Source organism: Hemitrygon akajei, chromosome 10 (genome assembly GCF_048418815.1).
Source record: "Hemitrygon akajei chromosome 10, sHemAka1.3, whole genome shotgun sequence".
Lineage (NCBI taxonomy): Eukaryota > Metazoa > Chordata > Chondrichthyes > Myliobatiformes > Dasyatidae > Hemitrygon > Hemitrygon akajei.
This window is the reverse complement of record NC_133133.1, coordinates 159,134,566-159,159,052: the sequence shown is the minus strand read 5'-3', so window position 1 is coordinate 159,159,052 and position 24,487 is coordinate 159,134,566. Positions and strand designations below refer to the sequence as shown.

Sequence of the window (24,487 nt, the reverse complement as noted above, 5' to 3'; positions counted from 1 at the left end):
TCAACAAATGTATTTAAATAAGCAGTTTCTTCTCAGTGAAGGGTCTCCAATTTCTAGCCCTTGGCTTCAAGGTTCAATTGTGCAATTGTTCTTAGCACCTTGGCTATATCCTTCTGGCACTTACATTTCTGTCATAAATATCGTGGACACAAGGTCTGCTCCATAGTCACCAGCAATAGTCCCCACTCCTGTATTTCTTACATTTCCTATTTTGTCTAATCTACATTATGACCTTCTACACTCTCTAACCAAAAGATCCAAGAAATGAAGAGACCTTGAGTGAACCAAAATTGAAATAAATTTGTTGATGATCATTCAGTTTGCATGGTACTTACTGTGCTGTGCTTCGTACTGCGCTCCGTGATGCTGCAGTTGTTGACTGCGTCTGTAACAAACCTCTCCTGCCTTCAGTGCCTGCTTAAAGAGTCTTTCTGCTTCCACAATGGTAGTAGCTTCTTCTTCAGCCAAAAGAATGTATGCAGTTGCACATCTGTGAAAAGATTCATGCCTTATTACTCTTGGATCTTTCTGATAATGTTATAAATTAGCATTTCTTGTTATAAACTGATTTGTTTCCAGGATTTGACTATCAGTGGAAAAGTCAAGATTTATAGGTCACGTATCACTGAAATCTTCATTCAATCTACCAACAGTGCACTGGCTGCACAGTTACTCACCTACGCTACGTGGACAGCTCCTCTTAAATTTGAGACCTACGGCATTAAACCTATAACCCCCACCATCAACAGGTGAACAGCAGCAGATACGCAGGATACAACCACCAGCAGACTTCCCTCCACAATCCTGGCCTAGAAATGTAGTATCATCTTCACTGGGACCAAATCTGGGAATTCCCTCCCCAGCAGAGCCTGGAGGGCAGCTTCATCAGAAGGACTGCATCAGTCAAGGTGGAGGAATGCCACTGCACTCTCAGTAGGGATGGACAATAGCAAAATGAGCAGCATTCACATTCTGCAAAATGCATTTAAAAAAAAATTCTTCAATGGAGTGGTTGGCTAGGCCATTAGTTACTGCCTGTTACACCACTGGCAGTTAGGGCAACAATGAATGCCCTTAGGAGTCTTCATTGCTGTCTTCGTAACATTTTTTTTGACCAGTTAGCCCTAAGCCGAGCCCCCGAACCTGGATTACTGGTGAACCACTTTTAGTCTGGCCTCTACCCTTTGACCTGTTTGGCATGGGTGACCTACCAAGTGTCAAAGCACAGGGCCCTGATTCCAGCCAACATAGCTCCCCAGGTCATCAAGGCACCCAAGCCTCCAAACCCTACGACAAGGTTATAGTCCTCTTGGAGGTGGCTAGGCCATTCCAGAGGGTCAATCTCTTCGCTAGAGATACGGAGGCAGATGTAGATCATACTAGGAAAATAAGAACAGATTTCTTTCCTTAAAGGACTTTATTAGCTTAAAGGACTTTGGCCTTGGTCAACAAATGTAAGGCTGATTCTGCACATTTAGCAGTGGTCTGACATAGAACAGTATAGCAAAGGAATTGTCTCTTTGGCCCTCATGTGTCTGTGCTGAACACAGTGCAAAATTAAACTGTCACTTCTGCATACACATTCCTTCATTCCCTGTACATTCATGTGATTATTTAAAATCCTCTTTAACGCCACTATCACAACTGCTTCCACCACTACCTCTGGCAGTCTATTCCAGGCATCAGGGACCCTCTGTGTTAAAAACAATACCTACCCTACACATCTCCTTTGAATTTTCTCCTTCTCACTTTAAATACATATCCAAATATGCACATGCACTGAACCCCATTACCAGATACAATATTCAGGATCAGTGATGTTCTGCTTGAAAGACTAAATTCATTCTAAAAAGATTATAACATAATTTGCCAGGTATTTCAAACTGCAGAAATTATGCAAATGACATATATGCACCATTACTGCTTTCAGTAGCTGAACTTCCTTTTAACTACATAAAGGTCAAAATAAATCAACTTTAGATTCCAGACTATGCCAAGTTCTAAAGCTAGAAATTTACTTTGTGCCTCTAGGATGTTGAAGGAGCAAGATATATCTCTCATTCAAAATGAGCAACGAGAGCAACTGCCTCATGGCTCCAATAAGGGTTCAATCGACACATTCCGTGTGAAGTTTTCATCTTCTTCCCATAACAATGTTGACTTGCACCGGTTACCCAAAGTTGGTAGGTTAACGGGACACTGTAACTCAGCTCTACTATGTAGGCGTGCTTTAAAATCTGATGGAAGTTGATGGGAAGCAACACATAGAAAATGCTGGAAGAACGCAGCAGGTATCTATGGAAAAGAGTAGACAGTCGACCTTTTGGGCTGAGAGCCTTCTTTGTGCTTGTGCTTAAGAGTTGATGGGAGTATAATTTAAGTATCATGGGATTATTGTACTATTGGTATAAATGGGTAATTAATGGATGTGGACTCAGTGGTCAAAGGGCCTTTGCCACGTCACTCCATGATTGATTAATCTGTCCCATGGCTGGAACATATAATAATCAGGCAGCAACTGATAAGCATACCCTTTTGATATCCTTTCCATCTCTGTGAGGAAAGGAGAATGGAAATGGTTACCTAACCTATTAGGTACGCAGTTCCATGTATACTGGCACAGCTCTTATTACTGGCACACCTAACCCTAACGCCAGTATATATTGAACTGCGTACCAAGCAAGAACTGGCGTTAAGAGGAGGAAAACACTAAGACTCACAAGTAAATGAACCTCAGGGTTGTATATGGTGACATATATATACTTAGATAATAACATTTACTTTGAACTTTGAAGACACCCATAACATTAACAAATCACTTATTTTGTAGAGATTTCAAATGTCTGCAAATGTCTTCACTTTATTACTGATCTGATGTAAAATTGCCTCAATATGGTGACTTGGACCTTGAGAAAAACTGAATGGAGTTGTGTTAGACATTATAAAATACAGGTTTCAGAAGCTGAACATAGACTGATATCCGAACCATTTCATTCTAGACATTTTGCACATAGCTGCATGCTAACAATGTGAGCTTATATATCGATATTTGTAATTAGATTTAAAACAAGTATATCAGTTACGAGACAATTCTTTCTAAATAGTTTTACAATTTACTCTGACGTGGACTCAGAGGAAATGTTGCCTCTACAGGTCTCCTTCTGTGTTCTGCAGATCAATCACCTACCCTAACCAACAAAAAATTGTGATTTCTTGCACAGTATTAGATAAATCTGAACAAAATATTATTGTACACTGAACAAATCTGGTTTAGGTTGAGCCCTTGGCATGTTCTGCTTATTGTAGCATAAGGAATATTCTACATGATTAAGAGAAACGGCAGCAAGTGATTCAAGTAAAGTTCTCTCAGTGGAAACTAAACCCCAAGGATGATGCTAACATTTCTTTATTTTTTTTTAGGATGTATGCAAGACTTGTAAACCCAATCCTGGATGTTCTGAGAAGGCTGTGGTAGGCATTTCAAAAAGCACAGTGTTATGCGGTTGGCCTCATATGCAAAACAGGTTGAACAGAGATTACAATCTTCTTTCTTCCTTGTGGGACATAAGTGAACTCACACGATTTTGACACATTTTCATAGCCACTGGCTTGGTTCCAGTCCACAAAAAATCATCAGACTATACTGAATTCACTTTGCACATCCCACTGTGGGATTTGAACTCACGATTCCGAGTCATTAATCGAGCCTATATTCATTTGGCCACAGGACACCCATTCTCCACTATACTATTTAATTACCCAAAGCCACTCTTTACAATTTCTTCTGCATTTTATTGTACTTTGAATATTCATGACACACTTATTAAATGAATACATTGTGTGCAAATGTTGCTGGACCATAATTAAAGATAATGATAATGCCAGTTAAGGTTTTTAGCACTATGCCAATTTTATTTTCTGTAAATTAAGTAAAGCTCTCAATATTCACCCGTGTTTGCAAAATTATACAACCAGAAACAACTACATTACACTGAATGTATATTTATTAGGTTTAAGTTTTCTGAACGCCTGTTGGTTAGCAATATGACTACAAATTATGAGCGCCAGGTCAGATAGCGTAAGAGACTCCAACAATCTTATTTTATTCCTTTATCATCAGACAGAGATTCTGTGCAGCTGGGGATCCCAACCTCGGGTCCCTAGACCCCTTGCTTAATGGTAGTGGTCCATGGCATAAAAAAGGCTGGCAACCCCTGCTGTACAGGCTCACTCTTTAAAAAGACTGGCTGCTTTGAAAGAAGCTGATCTACTGAATTATTTGGAACATCTAACCTGGAATGAAAGAATTCATAGGATGCTAGTAGTTCTAATAATTCTCACCATGAAAAGTCAAAGTGGAATTATGTTCAAAAGCAGGACAATGTCAACAAACGGTCTTTGCCAATGAACGTTTTAATGATTTTATGAAAACAATTAATGGAACGGTGGACATTAGAATATTAATTCCTGCCAAGTGTGCAGACAGAGAGATGTAGGTGCCATGCTAAACAATCTGCACCTTACTGTTAGTTCTTAATGTTGGTGAGCAGCTAATAACCAAACAGAAACTTTTTGGTTACCGCAATGATGTGAGAAGCCTCTTGCGTAATGGGGCTCAGCAACTGAATTAAATGTGAGTGTCAAGATTGTACAGTTCTCAGACCCAGCTACTGTGATGTCAAGGCAATTCAAAGGAATGGACAATAATGGGCTCCCTGGAGTGATTATGAGGCAGTGATTTCTTTGAGTAGTACAGATAATGTCACAAATCACATGAGCACAGCTCGAGCAGTTCAGAACTGTCATCCTATGTTTGAAGTAGCCTCAAAAACACTCCCAGGTAACTCTTTAGGAACATACATTGTGAACTTTATTCCATTTTGGGTCCTTCTTTTTGCTTGCAGCGGCTGTAGCAGTGGACGCCAATGGTAAAATATCCTGGGTGGAAAGTGGACAGTGGTCTGGTCAGAATTCAGTGGAATTTAAAGAAAAATGTACAAAATGTTGATCAGAGTACATCAGCATTAAAATAAGGTTAGACCCCTTACTTCAAGTGTTAGATATATTGCTACAAAAAAAGGTTGCCTACAAATAGCCAGGCAATGTTTAGTGTAACCATCAAATTCACTGGAACAGTTAATCAGAACTTCTGGTTATAAAAAGGGGCAAAAACATCACTCACTCATTTAATTCTAAGGCTTCATGTGCTGCAGAGATTCTTGCTTGTGGGTTCCTCTCTCTCCAAGCTTTTTGCATTACTGTTCAAATGAAATAAAAGCCATTATTTAAAACAGGATGGAACATGCCGCTAGAATCTGAAAGTTCACCTAACCTTTTCTAAGACATTAATCTACAAACAATTTCAAATCGAGGTGCAGTCAGTGTTGCAATAACCTTTCTTCACTCTGTGACAACTAGATTTTGCTTTGGCAGCATCCTTCTGATCAAAAATGTGAGTGATTATGGAGACTGTATTGAAACTCCTAACAATTGCCCACAAAAATGTAAATACATAAATCAAAAAATTGACTTCACTGAGTTAACCTTGTAGCTCTCACCAGATTGCTTCATGGTAAAATTAACACTCTTGTAGGATAACAATTTGGAAGCTCAGTCAAAACACTTTCAAAGACTTTATGAACACAATTCCATTGCTCAGATCTGTATTCCTCATTCTACTATAGTCAATGTCGTTTGTGACTCCTCAAAATATAAACTGAAGCAGTTTGCACCATCTAAACTTAGAGGCAATTTTTCGTGCTCCCTAGATCAAAATCCTACAACTCCTGACCCGCCAGTAACGCATGTACTTTCACGACAGACTCCGGAGGTTCGAGATGATGCTTACTATCATCCTCACATGATAAATTAAGTAGTAAGCGCTGGCCTTGACAATAAAAGCCATATCCCACTTAAAAACCAGTTGATGCCGGTGGACCACGTCCAGCTTTGAGTGGAAAAGTGACAAGCAACATCAAGGCCACAAGAAATGTCTTCTCCAGCAAAAGAGAACCCATATCAGACAGCTTACCAATACATTCAATGGGATTACCACCACCGACATGACCTCCCTACTATCCAGTTATGTTTTGCAGTAACGTCAGTCGCACAATAGTCATTACTTTGCAAGTCAGTGGAGGCTGTGATTTTAGTGCTGATGGCTTATCTTCTGACTTCCGTATCCTCTGCAAATACATGGCTCCTCTGTAGAGAGAGTTAAGTGCACCAAGTTCCCGGGAGTTTACATCAGAGATGACCTCACTTGGTCCTTTAATATCACCTACCTGAACAAGAAGGCACAGCAGCGCCTCCACTTCCTAAGGAAATTGAGGCAAGCAAGACTCCCCTCCAAAACCCCCACCCCATCTTAACTGCATTTTACAGGAGCAGCATTGAGAGGGTCCTGATAAGATGCATCTCCATCTGGTACGGGAGCGGTCGAGCATCAGACCAGAGGTCCCTACACAGAACTGTGAGAACAGCTGAGAGGATCATAGGGGTCTCCCGACCATCCATCAGTGACATTTATCAGGAGCACTGCGTATGCAAGGCCCTTGGTATTATTAACGATCCCACTCCCACCCCATCCATCCAGCATCCTTTTTGACTTCCAACCATCAGGCAGGAGACTACGATGCATACAAACAAGAATGGTCAGGATGGGAAACAGTTTCTTCCCCCCAGACCATCAGGCATCTGGCATCTGTAGATTTTATCCTTACCTTCATAAGTTATCATGTGTTATGTGCTTTACACCCAGGTTTGGAGAAACATCTTCTTTCTGTATACATTACATGGTCATATATGTTATATGCATGTAAACAGTTAAATGCAATAAACTTGACTTGACTTCCCAAAGACTATCCACTAGCTACACGTTAAAGCCATTAAGATGGAATATTGTCCATTTCTTCGAGGGTTCAGTTTAAACAAAACGTCTTAAGCTCATTCAAGACAAAGCAACTTGATTAACACCTGAAACACTAGTTAAAACATCAGCTGAAACGTTTGTTAAAACATCAGCCAGCAACATGTAGTAACTACATTATATAGAGCAGGGGTTCCCAACCTGGACCTCTTGGTTAATGGCAGTGGTCCATGGCGCATAAAAGGTTGGGAATCTCTGATCTAGATATCTCTGATCTCTGCAGGTATTTGACTTGACTTGGTATTTGTTCATTACTTCCCCAATCCACAAACCACATCACCCAAGTGATGTGCAAAGGAATGAAATGCATTAAAGCAATCGTTTCCCAAGTAACATAGCACCTTGATTTGGACTTGCACCATACTGCTATCATCAAGATTAGAATTGTAATCACTGACTTATATAATGCAAAACTTGTTGTAGAGTGCAACAAAGTTCATGTCAGACACAGTGATATGACAGCAGTACAGTGTGAAGACAAAATTATTATAAATTACAAAAATACATAAATAATGCAAAAATAGAAGTAATGAGGTAGTGTTCATGGACTGTTCAGAAACTTGATGGTGAAGGGGAAGAAGCAGTTTCTGAATCATTACGTGCAGGTCTTCAGACTCCTGTATCTCCACTCTGATAGTAGTAACAAGAAGAGCGCATGTCCTAGCGATAGATGCCACCTTCTTGACACACCACCTCTTGCAGATTTCTTTGATGATGGGGAGAGTTACTGTAGGGAATAACAGCATGAGCCCTTGGAAGCTCAAGAAGACCGACCACTACCAATTAAGAATTGTCAACAATGTTGGCCTTGACAGTGACACCCACTTCCTAAGAAGTAATGGAAAATAAACTAATCATCATTGGAATTCTGGTGTGTCCTTACCAAGAATTTCATGAAACCTATAATGAACTCGCAATTATTTATCTAATAATGCAGAGTGATGTTGCAAACTGCAGAATACAACAGGAGGTTTACAAAGGAATACAGAAATCAGCAATCCCTCTCTGAAGCTTCAAATTGGTGCTCACTCACTACTTGGCAACCTTTCCACTTTGAGCCTCTTTCATATTTCACAAACAGTTTAATTTAATTACAAGTAGTATTAAAAATATCGTAACCAGACATCTGGGTTAGAAGGAAGTTACATTCTATTTGGACAATGTGTATTATTGTATAATCCAGTTTTTCAAATTTGATGGCAATTTGCCTTTTTATTTTTTGCTTTTGTAGAATCTGAAACAGTTGTTTGTTTGTTTCACTGTATGAAAGAGTATTTTTTAAAGCTGAAAGATACATTAATTTAACAGTGTTATCTGCCAGGTTACAAACACCACAGTGAGACTTAAAGTATCTGTGCAGCTGGCAGAAATGCATCATCTGATGTTCATGAATTTATGATTAAGTTTTCAGCTGTATTCAGGACAATGGAACACTTCAATAAATATTGGTTCAGACAAATCTCATAGCAACGCAAGATTGCCTTCTATTATAGGAAAGCACAGTGAATTCCTTGTTGTGGTTTTAAAAGAAAGGATTTGCAGAATATAATTTATGTGCATATATTGCAGTATAAATTTATTTCCTAGAAGATATTAGGGAGTAGATGGTGGAGGAGAAAATATTTATATGCCTGACTGGTTGGTGTAGGGATGTAATGCCATCTTAGAAAAGGAACTGCAGCCTTTAATTTTGAATGACAGTCCATCTGATTTTTAAAGCAACCAGATTTTCTGAGAAACCTGGTCAAGACTTAACCAAGCCTCAATCGATGATTATTCCATAATGCGCGTCATCTGAAAGAAATAATGGTTGCCCTCTACACTGGTGTTCTCCAGGAGATAAGGAGTAATGATTATCCAGCAAAACTGTCCCATTATCTGATGGGAGGAGAACACGTCCAACAGTGACACCCAAAACGGTGCTAGCGGGAGGTGGGGATGGTTTGTTTGCTCCAGCCACCCACCCACTCTCCCAGAAAGCAATCAGCCATCCTGGAATCTGTGCCCATCAGCCCACTTCACACTCAATCAGATGGGCGCACAGTGCCTTCTCCTGGTTTTTGTATTACACATTTAAAAGGCTAACAGTAATTAAAGGATGCAATATTCACAAATATCTGAGTTTTCGATCTTACAATCCTTCTTACTAGCATCGGCAGGCCGTAAGTGATCAGTCTCACATGTGAAGAAGGTCTGATGATCTTGCGCAGAAAGATTCATGTCATAGTAAGTCAGTGGTTCTCTTCCTGTTACCCACGTATACCTTTGAAAGAACACAAAGGAGCAATGACAAAACTTACCACCAACAAGTGGCAGGAATAGTTGAATACCAACTATTTTCACTACAGAACTTCAAATAAAAGTTCTTGTCCTAAAAATGACTCTCCCTTCTTTTGGAGAATAAAAGCCTAATATTGTTTAATGCTGCACTAACAATGAGAAAGGAATACTTCTTATATCATCGTGTAGCTGGTACCCATTTCCTAGAATGATTTTACAGGTGCAAATGGAAATAAAAGAGCCCAGGGAAATACAGCAAACACGAGGAAATCTGCAGATGCTGGAAATTCAAACAACACACACAAAACGCTGGTGGAACGCAGCAGGCCAGGCAGCATCTATAGGGAGAAGTACCGTCGACGTTTTGGGCCGAGACCCTTTGTCAGGACACTACAGGAGGGAAATACAGGAATATTGCTGACACCTTGTGACACACACTCCTGACCCACACGCATTTACACACACACAAACATTGCTTTGTCATTCTGCTGTCACTGTGCTCAGAGTATGCACTTCAGTGTTTTCCCCAGTATATTCGAATAACGGGTCCTAAAGGATTGGCTTTATGGGACCTTTCCTGCATTACACGGTGGAATATTCCAATTCTTGAGTAAAAGGGAAAAGTAGGTGTGTGTGTTGTTTGTATACAGTATTTAAGGTAGATACTTCTGTTATTTTGTAATATGATTGAAACTATATTGTGGGGTGTCTGATATTCTAATTCATGTGTATAGTCTTATGTAAACTTTGTTAGTATTTAAAGATGGCATGTCCTAGTGACGATTTAAAGGAACTCATCAGTCTCACTGAAGAGAGAGATTGAGCTACCAAGAGTTCATAATGGACAAATATAGTATGGAGCTATTTTCTCTGTTTTCTGGGGGGGGGGGGGTGTGTATTTATATATATTTGTAAATACTGGCAGTTTTCTTTTTGCTATTTTTGTAAGTTTGATTCTTGACACACTGAAGTGCTACGCGAATCCAGGTTTGGTCATAATCCACGATCCAACACACCTGTAACACTGCATTTTATATCATACATGAAGACAATCATTATACAGTTAAATGAGAAGTTTCCATGTGTTTTATTGGACAGGGCACAGAATTACTCACCGATTATATTCCGCTCCTCTAAATAAATTTAGTGGATTCCGCCACACCTTGCATTCTGTCAGATAAACATAAGACAAACAAGTTTATTATACACCCCCATGTAACAAATACACATAATTGTTCTGCATAAAATTTAATGTAATGGCAGGAAACTCGCTTATGATTCCTTAACAGTAAGTGGAGGGAAGATATATCAGAAAAGAAAAATACTGGGGACTGGAGAGAAGACATTAATCCTATTTTTTGCACACCTTCTCCCTCAGACCTTGTACTTTATGATTTCTTTCCTTCCGGATTATGATTTTTAAGCTTGTCCAAGATGATCTATTGGAACTTAAAAACAACATTTTGAAATTGCTCTTGACCTATGAATGGTCCATAATGGTTACTTTGGAAAACAAAATAATACGCAACAATGATTTGTTAAAAATATAAACTTTACCATGTACAAATAATCACAAAGTATCTATTAGAATCATAGAATTAGCAATGAGCAGATGAACTTGGATGTAATAAACTGAAGGTGATTGATAACTTGTGAAGCAGTGGGTCAGTTTTTGGAGGACTGAAAGGACTATCGCGGTCTACCAGCATTACTTGTTTCCAAACTGAATATAGAGAAACGTGAACCAGACAGCTACTTTTAACCAGGAATTTGGGGAAGAAAGTTCCCGCTTTGTTTTGTTTTTATTATTAATAATGTCTCATCATCTTCTGCCACTAACTCTAGGGAAGGATTGGTGGATCAAAGCTTATTGTATCTTTTTTAAAAGAATGCGTACTATCCTTCACTGGTATATCAAAGCTTCACAGAAAGAAAGAATAATTAGTTGTTAAAAATAATTTGCACAGGTTGCAGACTTTCAAACCGACCATCTAATTTTGAGATTTTCTTTGGAGGGAAACAACTGTGAAGCGCTGAATTTAAAACAAAAGATGAAACTAACAGAATCACAATTAAATGAGGTGTGGCTCTCCATACCTAATCACACACTGAGCTCAACCGTACATATGCTTCTGTGGACCGGCAAAGGAGCAGCAGCTTGGCTAGTCACTTCAAAGTAACTGGAGCCAATTCAAGCGCTACGCTGCCAAGGTTGGAAAATATCAGGGAAAAAAGTGATGCATGGGTTTGTGTTTACAGGTTACTTTAATCCTTTGTATACTGAACTGCTAATCTCATTCTGTTTGAGGACACCATGGTCAAAGAACCCATATGTTAGAAATTGAAGGGGGGAAAAATAAGATTTAAGGTTATCCTTAATATTAACCAACTGACCCAAGCAAGCTGTTTCTGAGACTAGAGTACAGGGCACCACAGCTAGCTTAGGGCTGTTAACCGTAGAGCTTTTAAATATTTTTAAAAAAGAAATTTACAACTTATTTCCAATTAATGTTATACTTTTAAATAAGTGACAGCAAGATGTACGATAAAAATTATTTTTATAGCTTAGGTTTTATTTGTTTTCACGAACAGAACCCATTATTTGAACTATTGATGGGCCATTATTCAGAAGTTTCCACCTAAATGTTTATCATTATCTTCATTATGTGTGTGTCGTGTGACATAGGCGATCATGGTCTTTGATCATGAGTGTTCTTGGTATTTTTTTTATATAGAAGAGGTTTGCCTTCTACTGGGCAGTGTCTTTCCAAGGAGGGTGACCCCAGCCATTATCAATACTCTTCAGAGATTCTCTGCCTGGAGTCAGTGGTCACATAACCAGGACTTGTGATGTGCACCAGCTGCTCATACGACCAGCTCCTGTGGCTTCATGTCACCCTAACTGAGGGTGGAGGGGGGGGGGCTAAGCCTGTACCACACCTTGCCCAAGGGTGACCAGCAGGTTAGCAGAGGGAAGGACTGCCTTACACCTTGTTTGGTAGCAACGTATTTCTCCAGCCCGCCATACTCACCTAGGTGTTACTTCAGTTAAAATGATTAACAAACCAATCATGTATACAGTAAATGCTAGACAAGGTACGGGATAGGTCAAAGCCCATATGTGCAAAAGCAGCAGCAAGTTTTTCAAATTTCAATGACTGATAGCTTTATCCCCCCACAATATTTGATTGCAGTTCAGGTAGTTCTCACTATTCTTTGTTTAGTTCCAACAGAATCTTTCTCTGTGGCTGAACTCCTTGCATTGAAAGGATTCCTGCCTTCTCATCTACAATATAACCTGAAGTTTAAATTAATTTCTCCAAGTGCCTCACACATTATCAGACAGTATGAAATCAAGCCAAAAAGATGGGACTAAACTTGTGAACTGATTTTATCACCTACTTCTAAAGAACTGCAGCATAAGCAACAACTTCCCATATTTTAATACCTCGGTGCAATTACTCCGCAAAATAAATCTGATTCCCAATTTTAGCTGTGCAATGTACCTGCTTTTGGAATAAATGGGGAGCACTCTAGATGTGCGGCTTCTGATATATTGCATCCCATTCTAGATGTACATAATGTTGCAGGTTTTGTGCAAGAGGGCCTTGTTTTGCCTGTAAAAACTACTGTTGTAGACTATTTTACTCTAACTTTTTATTTTAAAGTACATCATATTAAACTGGGCATCGTGGAGGTGAACTTTCTTGGCAAACCTTCCAACTGTCTACAACTTCAGTGAATCTGTAGAATTCGTGGCCACAGGCAGCTCTGGAGGGTGTCATTGGGTATATTTAAGGCAGAGGTTCATAGATTCTTGATTTGTCAGGGCATGAAGGGATACGGGGAGAAAGCAGGAGACTGGGGCTCAAAGGGGAAATGGATCAGCCATGATGAAATGGCGGAGCAGATTCGATGGGCCAAATGGCCTAATTCTTATGGTCTAAAAGATTGGAGAGATTTAGGCACAGATTTACGATACACATTAGAACCCCAATGGATTTAAGGGAGTCCAATTATTTGTAGGAATGGATTAGTATGCCTTATTTACAGTACGGTACATTCATGCTGGAAGAGGGAAGCAGCACACTCCACTCTCTAGTGATCACACTAACCAAAGCCCTAGTTGCTGGTTTGATCAATGCAGTTCCAGTAAGTATCGTATGCATTTCACTCTGTACAATAGCTCTGTGGCCAGTCATGAATGGGGATAGGAGAATATTGACAGGAGTCAGTCTTGGGAATCAGTGGAATCACTTCCACCGACTACCTCATGGAAAAGAGTGCGACGAGGAGCAGTAACAAGATGAAAAGATCACTCCACCTGGAAATTTGGAGCAAGCGTTATAAATCTCGATGGATTTATGCCTCTTTCTGTGCTCCAGTGCCCTAACTTATCCAAGGAAATTGGCTTTTTACAATCTCATAATCACCAGTTTTATCATGAGCTCAAACTGAAGCTCCTCAGGTGGTGAAGGAAGGGGAAATCCTTAAAAACACGACTGAGAAGCTGACATTGTAGTAAGTATCTGCACATGTACAATGCTTCAGGGTACATGGATCGTTGATGCATTAGAAGCAGATTTACAACTAGTCTCTTCATTATCAGGAACTTCCCAGTTGATTTACTATTTAAAACCAACACTCAAGGCAATTACACAATCATGGATAATCTTTGCCTAAATCACTTAAGCATTATAAATTGTTCCCAGATTCTTTTCTGCACTCCAGACGCATGCAAATCAAGATTTAAATGGTTCAAGTGGATTGAACCATCGCTGCTAGTTTTAGCAGAAGGTACCTCAGGCAAAGTTCCTAAAGGCACCAATTGCAACCACAATCTATTCAGAGTACAGTAACGATCAATTCACTGCTGAACAAATTTGCAGTGGAACAGTACGTCTGGCATTCCTATTGCAAGAGTTGCTTTATATTGCAGTTTACAATGAGAAAGGACCCAGAAGCAAGTCATTAGTGTGTCGCTTATCAGATACAGTATGTCTAATAAGAGTGTATTAGCAACACGAATTTGCTGTGGCTAAATAAAATCCATTAACACACTCTCTCTCGACATTGAGTGAAAGTCTGCTAGTTCCCGAGTTGGGGGATCTCGAATAAGCGACAGTGCAGATTGTAACATCGAAACAGCTTTTTGTGACAGGAGCGTTATATCTCTCTCCTTCACCAGTGAGAGGGAGCCTGTCAGAGATACTGAAGTGTTGGGGTGGACAGTAGTTTCTCATAGACTCTACATCACGGTCTCTGGCGCTTTGCTATTGGTTGCTTGGCAGGTGCTGGGGTTGATGCTTTTGCTGGAGCGGGGTGGGGGGGGCGGGAGGCTTGATGTTTTTGCTGCTTGTGCATGAGAGAGGGAGGGGGCTTTGTGTTCCTAACATATGTTGTCATTCATTCTTTGGGTTTTTTTTCCCTCTCTGCTTTGTGATTGTCTGCAAAGAGTAAGGTTGTTAGGTTATATCCTGTACACATTCTCTGATATTAAATCAAACCATTGATATTTGACCTGTTCACTAGACTACATTAGCCTGAGAAAGATAGCAATGTTTATTTATAAATTAAGTTCAGCCTGCCAAATAAACAGCTTATCAGACACATCACTAGTATCGACAGGATATCCACATTACATTTCTCTTTCACAGTTGCTCTGTGACAAAGTAAGCAACTTATAATTTTTTCTGAAGTAGTTTGTTAGTGAATTTGCTAGAACCATAGAACATTACAGCACAGAAACAGGCCTTTTGGCCCTTCTTGGCTGTGCCAAACCATTTTTCTGCCTAGTCCCACTGACCTGCACCTGGCCCATAGCCCTCCAAACCCCTCTCATCCATATACCTGTCCAAGTTTTTCTTAAATGTCAAAAGTGAGTCCACATTCACTACTTCATCTGGCAGCTCATTCCACACTCCCACCACTCTCTGCGTGAAGAAGCCCCCCCCAATGTTCCCTTTAAACTTTTTCCCCTTCACCCTTAACCCATGACCTCTGGGTTTTTTTCTCCCCTGGCCTGAGTGGAAAAAGCCTGCTTGCATTCATTCTATCTATACCCATCATAATTTATACTCCTCTATCAAATCACCCCTCATTCTCCTACACTCCAGGGAATAAAGTCCTAACCTATTCAACCTTTCTGTTGCTTTAATCCTTGAATGGAGAAAAGCATAAACTTATATACTGTCAGTTTCCAAATCTGCTAAACAGATTGAGGGACGAGGTAAGATAGCCCCCGAAACAGGGTTCAGGGATTACGTGGTACAATGGATTCACCACCTCAATGCAAGCAGTTGCATAAAGCTAACACTGATCACTGTTATTAAACACTGCAAGCCTTGAGAGAGTCCAGTGAAACTAAAGCTTGTCTGTGCATTTAAAGTCACCGTGGATCTCTAAAAGTACATGAGCAATTTTGAACACAACATGCAGGACATTGGACATTCTCTAACAGACTGCTTAAGGCAACCTCAAGGAAAGGCAATGGGGTGGGGGCGAGGGGTCTTCACCCATGAAGCAAGATATTCTCTCAATGAAACATTTACTCTCTAATTAAACTTTGCCAAAGTCCTCAATTATTGTCCCTCAGCCAGCAAGCCTTGACTTCTGGGACTCGGAGAGAAAGCTCACAGTCATACTGCTCATAGGATTATTAAATGTTCATTTTGGCTGCTGTCTGTTACCTGACACGCTCTGTCTGTTCGAATCAGTATCTCCGTTATTTGAAGTGGAGTTGCTGGGCGTGGTGTTGTCCACTCCACCAAGCAATGGCCGGAGGTGGCTTACTGAGACTTGCTCGATAAATGATGTGCCATACTTTCGAAAATACCACCATTCAAATATCTATGAAACAAAAAAAAGGCATTGATTGCACCTGAAAATCTGTTATAGCTTTGAAGTTGTGATCACAGTTGATGCCTCATATTAAAATTCATACAAATATTAAATTCAAAGCAACTGTGCTAAAAATAGTTAAAACGAAAGGGGTTCCTTCATTCTGGTGGCTGTGAATGAGGACGATCTTGTGGATAATTGGTTAAGAGGAAAGGAGTTCCGTGTTTCTGGATCTCACCCTCTGACTTGTGAATAGATTTAATATTTTTATAAAGTTCAAGACTATTACACATAGCTTCGACACAGACAGAAAGGCATTCAATTCAAAAACACGAAGAAGTCCGCAGATGCTGGAAATCCAAAGCAACACACACAAAATGCTGGAAGAACTCAGCAGGTCAGGCAGCATCTATGGAAATGAATAGATAATCGATGTTTTGGGCCGAGACCATTCTTCAGTTCAACACGCCCATTTTACTAATAACACCACAGGTATCCTCCCACGCTTCCTCATCGATCACCGTTAACACATCTCTCTGTCCAGTTCTATATTTTTATAGTCAGACTGCCTCAACACGTACTTGTGCGATTTGCCTCCTTGCAGTGGTAAGTTACACATTGATGTCTGCCTGTTCTTGTTTTGAAATACTGTCTCTATACCTCCTCTATCAAAGTCATTCATAACCATAGAGACTTCTATCAGACCAGACCTTCATTGTTTAGAAAGTGAGTGTCACTGGCACGACCGACACGTGTTGCCCATCTGCAATGACAATTGCGAAGGCATTGTGCTTCTTCAGCTGCTGGAGTTTGTATGCTGCAGGTCATCCACAGTCCTATTAAGTGAGTGTAGTTCCAGGATTTAGACCCAGCAAAGATGTAAAAACAACGGTTATACTTCCAGCTTAAGACAGCATGCAACTCAGTGGTAAACATGTAGGTGGTGGTAGTTCCATGCACCTGCCAGCTTTCCTCGTTTGCTGGTAAAGATCAGCAGTATGGGAGGTGCTGCTGCAATAGTTAAGCTCAGATATCTTGTACATTTTGCAGATGGTACATCAGTTGTGTAGGGAATGTATGTTTTGAGTGATAGATGGGATGCCAATCTTGGGCTGCTTTGTCCTGGATGGTGTCACACTTTTTCCAGAGTTGTTGAGGCTTCGCTCATCCAGGCCAGTGGAGAGAATTCATCATAGACTGTAAGACCATAAGATATAGGAGCAGAATTAGGCCATTTGGCCCATCGAGTCTGCTTTATCATTTCATCATGGCTGATCCATTTTCTCTCTCAACCCTAATGCCCTGTCTTCTTCCCTTATCCCTGCATGCCCATACCAATCAAGAATCTATCAATCTCTGCCTTAAACGTACCCCATGACATGGCCTCCACAGCTGTCTGTCGCAATGAATTCCACAAATTCACCACCCTCTCACTAAAAAAATTCCTCTTCATCTCTGCTCGAAAAGGATGCCCCTCTATTCTGAGGCTCTTCCTGCAGAGGAATTTGCAGTGGGAGGGAAAAGATCCAGTTGTCATGGTCCATGTGGGTTCCAACGACATAGGTAGAACAAGGAAAGAGGTTCTGTTGATGGAACTTGAGCAACTAGGGCCTAAATTAAGAAAGCAGAACCAAAAAGGTAGTCATCTTTGGATTATTACCTAAGCCACGTGCAAATTGGCATAGGGTTAAGAAGATTGGAGAATTATATGCATGGCTCACGGATTGGCGTGGTAGAAGTGGGTTTGAATTCATGAGAAACTGGCAACAGTATTGGGGAAGGAAGGAGCTGTACCAATGGGATGGGCATCTGGAAAGAAAAAGACCCATCAGGTAGATGCAGCATGGATTCAGCAAAGGCATGTTCTGTCTGATAAACTTACTAGAGTTCTTTGAGGATATAATGAGTGCAGTGGATAAGGGGATAGATGGACATTTTACTTGGATTTCCAGAAGGCGTTCGATAAGGTGCCACATAGAAGACTTATCCATAAGATAAGGATGCAAAGAGTTGGGGTGATGTACTAGCGTGGATAGAGGATTGGTTAAATAATAGAAAGCAGGAAGTTGGGATAGATGGTGTTACTCTGGTTGGCAATCAGTGATGAGCGGTGTGCTGCAGGGGTCAGTGCTGGGCCCGCAACTGATGACTATCTGGAAGAGAGAACCAAGTGTAGTGTGTCTAAATTTGCTGATGATACTAAATTGAGCGGAAAAGCAACATGTGCAGAAGATCAAAGAGCCCGCAAAGAGATATAGATAGGTTAAGTGTGTGGACAAGGGTCTGGCCAAGAGTCCAACGTTAGTAAATGTGAGGTCATCCACCTTGGAAGGAAAAATGAAAGAGCAGATTATTATTTAAATGGTAAAAGATTGCAGCATGCTGCTATGCAGAGGAAATTGGGAGTGCTTGTGCGTGAATCACAAAAGGTTGGTTTGCAGGTGCAGCAGGCTATCAAGAAGGTAAATATAATGTCGGCCTTCATTGCTAAAAGGATTGAATTTAAGATCAACTGTACAGGATACTGTTGAGGCCACACCTGGAATACTGCATGCAGTTCTGGTCTCCTTACTTGAGGAAGGATATACTGGCTTTGGAGGCAGTGCAGAGGAGGTTCACCAGGTTGATTCCAGAGATGAGGGGGTTAGACTATGAGCAGAGATTGAGTTGCCTGGAACTGTACTCGCTGGAATTCAGCAGAATAAGAGATCTCATAGAAACATTTAAAATTATGAAAGGGATAGATAAGATAGAGGCAGGAAAGATGTTTCCACTAGTATGTGAGACTAGAACTAGGGGGCATAGCCTCAAGATTCCAGGGAGTAGATTAAGAACAGAGAGGAGGAGGAACTGCTCTTCTCAGAGAGTGGTGAATCTGTGGAATTTTCTGCCCAATGAAGCAATGAAGGCTACCTCAGTAAATATATTTAAGACAAGTTGGATAGATTTTTGCTTAGTAGGGGAATTAAGGGTCATGGGAAAAAGATAGGTAGGTGGAGATTAGTCCATGGACAGATCAGCCATGGTCTTATTGAATGGCGGAGCAGGGTCGACAGGCCAGATGGCCTACTCCTGTTCCTATTTCTTATGTTCTTAAGACTCCCCTATCAAAAGAAACATCCTCTCCAGGAACACTCCATCAAGGCTTTTCAACATTTGGTAAGTTTCAATGAGGTCACCCACCATTCCTCTGAATTCCCGTGTGTAGAGGCCCAGAGCCATCAAATGCTCTCATATGTTAAATACTCCTCATATGACAACCCGTTCAATCCCAGAATCATTTTCATGAACCTCCTTTGAACCCTCTCCAATGTCAGCACACCCTTTCTGCTCTCTATACTCCAAGTGAGGCCTCACCAATGCTTTATAAAGTCTCAGCATTACACCCTTGCTTTTGTATTCTAGTCCTCTAGAAATAAATGCTTACATTGCATTTGCCTTGCTCATCACCGACTCAATGTGCAAATTAACCTTTTGGGAATCCTGTAAAGGACACCCAAGTCCTTTTGTACCTCAGAGTTTTGAATTCTCTCTACATTTAGAACAGTCTATGCTTTTATTTCTTCTACCAAAGTACATGACTGTACATTTCCTGACACTGCATTCCATTTGCCATTTCTTTGCCCATACTCTTTCTGTAGCCTTTCTACTCACTCACAATTACTTGCCTCTCCACCTATCTTAATATCATTCACAGACATGGCCACAAGGCCATCAATTCCATCATCCAAAGTATTGCACGTAACTTACAAAGTATCGGTCCCAACACAGACCCCGTGACACGCCACTGGTCATCGGCAGCCAACCAGAAAAGGCTCCCTTCATTCCCACACTTTGCCTTCTGGTAATCATCCACTGCTTTATCATCCATGCAAGTATATTTTCTATAATTTCTGACGTGCCTTGCAGATGGTGGAAAGGACTTGAGGTGTCAGGAAGTGAATTATTTATCACAGATTATCATCCTACATGGTGTTGCGGCCACAATATTTTTATGAGCGGTCCACTTCAGTTAGTGATCATTGGTATTTCCTAGAACTTTGACCATGGGGTACTCAGCAACGGTACCGTAATTCCATAGACTAAAACAGCAGCTGGCCAGACTCTCTCTTGTTGGAAGTGCTTATTCGCTGACACCTCTGAGATTAGATTATTAATTGCCACCAGGTTATTGGAGAACCATGATACCATGGTCAACGATCCCTTTCAACACTTCACTAATGATTAAACACAGGCAGATTGAGTGGTAATTAAACCAATTAGATTTGCCCTGCCTGTTTTGAACAGGAAAAGGCTAGGCAGTTTTCCACTTTTTAGGTTAGATGCCAGTGTTGCAAGTGTACCAGACAATCTGGCTAGACCCATGACTAGTTCTTCATCACAAGTCTTCAGTACTCATCCAGATTGTTGTCCGCAACCCCCACCTCCCCCCAGTCTTTGTTGGATATAATGCTCTGAGCCACTGAGTTTTGTAGATCCTATGCCTTTGCTCGATTCTTCTAATTAATAAAGTAACTCTGCTTCAAAAGTTTGCAAGTGTCTGAAGAGTAATTTGGGATATTCTGAGTATGGAAGGCATTAAGTGAAGTTTGTTACTTCTTATTGGTGGTAAAACTAGAATTCAAGAACATCAAACTGAAGCATTAATTTCAAGAATTTATTTTGACACCATAATTAAACCCATCAGCACGCTTACATCCTCACAAGTTAGGTATCTGAATCTGGGTATTGTGCAGTCAAGGAGGCCTAGGTGAGGCTTCTCCTAGTGTTACACACTTATAACAATAAATTTTAAAGTCCAAAGTACATTTATTATCAAAGTATGTGTACTGTATACAGCCTTGAGATTTGTCTTTTTTGCAGGCAGCCACAACACAAAGAAACACAATATAACCATAAGACACACAAAATGCTGGTAGAACACAGCAGGCTAGGCAGCATCTATAGGGAGAAGCACTGTCGACGTTTTGGGCCGAGACCCTTCGTCAGGACCGTAAGATGTAAGATATAGATTGCAGAATTAGGCCATTTGGCCCATTAAGACTACTCCACTTTAAAAACCCATTAAAAGAACCTACACAACAAAGACCATCAAGCACCCAATGTGCAAAGAAACTAAATCTTGAAAACAATAAAAAAGGAAACAAAAACACTTGGAACATGAACTGTAAAGAACCCAAAAATGTGTCCACAGCTGCGGGGTCCATCCAGCATTGAGGTCAGTGAAGCCCGTCGAGGAGTCCAAAGGCTTCAGGGGAATACCTGCTCCCAACGCTGGCAGTGTGGAACCCAAGATTCTTGCCCCTCCTGTCCAATGGTAATAGCGAAAAGAGGAGTCAAACACAGGCAGATGGTACTGAACACCTGTTCGTTTTTCGCTCTCATCCCCGCCAATTTTAATCTTGTCAATACTGCAATCGGAATGGAATTATAGAGCCAACCATGGGTTCAACTTCCACCATCAGGCCTCAATTTGGCATCCACACCAGCGATGGCTGCCCCCGCCATACCTGCACCCTTGGGAATCTAGTTCGCTGAACTCCCCAGGGGATCGCAAAAACACCAGATTGTTTAGCCAGTTGAAAGGAAAACCCCTGGTCAAACAACGTAGAGGGCCATTACCAATATAATATTGAGAGATTGGGAGATGTTTCCCACTCCACTCAACCCCACAAATCAAAAATGTATGCTAATGGATTTACCACTTCATTTGAAATGCGTAATTAAGGACACACGGAGGAAGACTGAAGAAAACAGCTCTTTCTATGTCGTACCATCGAAGTGCAGAATGAGCTCTTTTATTTTGTTACATGATTGTGAGGTAATAATGCTTTTGTAATTAATCTAATAATAAATACCATACTTAGACCCAAAGTTGTAACCCACAGTACTGCCCGAGTTACGTTAAGGGATTGAGGTAAACTTCCATCGTTATCCACAGCACTAGATCTTACATTGCAATGAAATAGAAATTTTAAAATATTTTTTTAAGTATTTGCAGCAAAAATACTCATGTTCATTTTCCTGACACTTCTTTATTTGGAGGATGACAAGAGGCATCTCGACAGAGGTTTATTGGATGATAAAAGGACACAGTCAGCACCTATTTCCCAGATCATAATGGCTAATATGAGATGACATACTTTTATGGTGAAACTGGTGAAACTATTGGGGGAGATGTCAAGTTAAGTTTTATTTTACACTGAGCGCCAGAGGCCAATACATAGGAAAATTTATGAGACTCCTAGACAAAGGCGACTCTTAAGGTGGTATGGTAGGGTAGTGGTTAGCACAACACTTTACAGTAAAGGCAACCCGGGGTCAATTCTCACCACTGCCTGTAAGGAGCTTGTATGTTCTCCTTGTGACTGTGTGTCATTACCTCCAGATGCTCTGGTTTTCTCCCACAGTCCAAAACCTACTGGTTGGTAGGTTAATTGGTCATTGTATATAGTCCCGTGATTAGGCAAGGATTAAATCAGGGGACCGTTGGGCAACATGGCTCAAATGGCCTATCTCATTAGACCATAGGATATAGGAGTAGAATTAGGCCATTTGGCCCATTGAGTCTGCTCTGCCATTTCATTATGGCTGATCTATTTTTTCTCTCAGCATACAATGCTATACCTGTCATCTGCAACTGCGCTACAAGTTCATGGAGTTTATTCTGTGTACTGTTCACATTCAAATACAATGCCTTCAGTCCTGTGTTCACCCTTTTTGATTTTGCCTGCCTTTTACATTGTGACTCATCCTGTTGACAGGAATGTTGCCCTATCATCAGCCTCTCCTGTCTAGGCATCTCACCGCACATTGCCTCTGTTTGTAACCCAACTACCTCATCTTCAGCACTATCACTCCACAATAATAAATAAATAAATAAAAATAAGCACATGGATGGATAGAACAGGAGGGATGTTTAGGAGGGAGGTTTAGTTTGATTTTGGAGTAGGTTAAATAATCAGGATAACATCATGGGCCGAAGGGCCTGTACTGTGTTGTACTGCTCCATATTCTATGTTCTAATCAAAGGACCTAGCAACGTGATAGTGATGAATTACATATTGTAAAGCACTTATGATTTAATCCGTAAACTCAAGAGATTCCGCAGATGTTGGAAACCCAGAATAACACAAACACACAAAACTCTGGAACTCAGTGGGTCAGGCAGCATCTATGGAAAGGAATAAACAGTCGGTTTTTAGGGCCGAGACCCTTCATTAGTTGTGATGAAGGATGAAACATCGATCGTTTATTCCTTTTCATTGATGCTGCCTCCGCTGCAGAGTTTCTCCAGCATTTTGTAAAAGTTACTCACAATACAAACGATATGACAAACAAACCCGTGGAAAACACAAATTACTAAATCTGTCAGACGACACTGCATTTTCTTTAACCAATTGAATACAAGATTGAGACCTTTGCCTTATTACTGATGGATATGGCAAACTCCTTTTCTTCCGGTAAGTAAGAATTCAATTGTAAACAAGGTGAGACAGCGGAAACCTGATTGGTTGAGAACTAACCAATCAGGAGGGATGAACGTGAGGGGTATATATACCAGTGGACTAGATGTGCCCAGGCATCATGCCTGATAAAGACGGCGGAGTCTGTCATCAAAACGTCTGTTAGTCCAAGAGAAGTTTATTCATCATATACACCAGGAAAGCACTAGAGCCTTTTTCCTTTTCCTCCATTTTACCAAGCCAGACTGATAATATGCACTGTGCTTATCCTTCACTGTCTCCCTGATGTTACTGCCTGGAAGCATAAATACGGATTCTGAATGGAATGTGAAGGGGGTTTATCTACTCACCTGTAATGTGCCCCAACAATACCTTTGGAGGATAAGTAGAAAACCAAACTGAAAGATGAGCCTTCAACAGGTAATTACACATCTCTGTTCATGCTACAGGCTGCTTACAAAACTTCTAAATATATCTCTTCTGAATTACTCTCACTGCAATTTGCAGCCTCTCGTTTCCCTTTAAGCAACATACTTCTAAACTGCCTTAATGAACTAGCTTCATTATCTTCTGCAGGACTTGGCGGACTTAATTCTCAAGCACGCAGGTGTGGCACTGTTAAGTGGACGAAGATATATCACGATGGCCAGACGAGACGGAGGAGGTGAGGACTCCAAGCCAGGCTGAGACACAGAGTAATGAGACTCCGTCCATCCAGCATCTTGTTTACAAATGTACAGTCACTGGAGAACCTAAGGGCAAGATTGCTGTTTATCAGAAGGAAATGAGAAATTGCTGTGGTCTGTGTTTCATGGAGACATGGCTCACTCCAAACATGCCAGGTGTGTCAGTAAGACCTGATGACTTCTCAATACACAAGATGAACTGAACTGCTGGTTTGGAGAAGGCAGAAGGTGGGTGTCTGTGTTTCATGATAAACACTTTGTGCTGCTCAGATGTGGCAGCTTTGTCG

At 40.8% G+C, this 24,487-nt stretch overlaps 1 protein-coding gene across 10 annotated transcripts in view; it reads right to left on the bottom strand.

Annotated features, from left to right (window-relative positions):
• The window catches only part of LOC140734874 (suppressor of tumorigenicity 7 protein homolog), a 191,826-nt gene that overhangs the window by 23,951 nt on the left and 143,388 nt on the right, over positions 1–24,487 (bottom strand). For 6 of the 10 annotated variants that reach the window (XM_073059510.1, XM_073059511.1, XM_073059515.1 and 3 more), the window contains 6 exons: positions 15,898–16,057; positions 10,324–10,378; positions 9,064–9,191; positions 5,183–5,258; positions 4,861–4,938; positions 336–490 (listed from right to left, as the gene is read on the bottom strand). In XM_073059510.1, coding sequence (XP_072915611.1) covers positions 336–490; positions 4,861–4,938; positions 5,183–5,258; positions 9,064–9,191; positions 10,324–10,378; positions 15,898–16,057 — 652 coding nt within the window. The remainder of the gene's footprint in view (positions 1–335; positions 491–4,860; positions 4,939–5,182; positions 5,259–9,063; positions 9,192–10,323; positions 10,379–15,897; positions 16,058–24,487) is intronic. The other 4 variants (XM_073059513.1, XM_073059517.1, XM_073059512.1 and 1 more) reach the window with 3 other exon arrangements.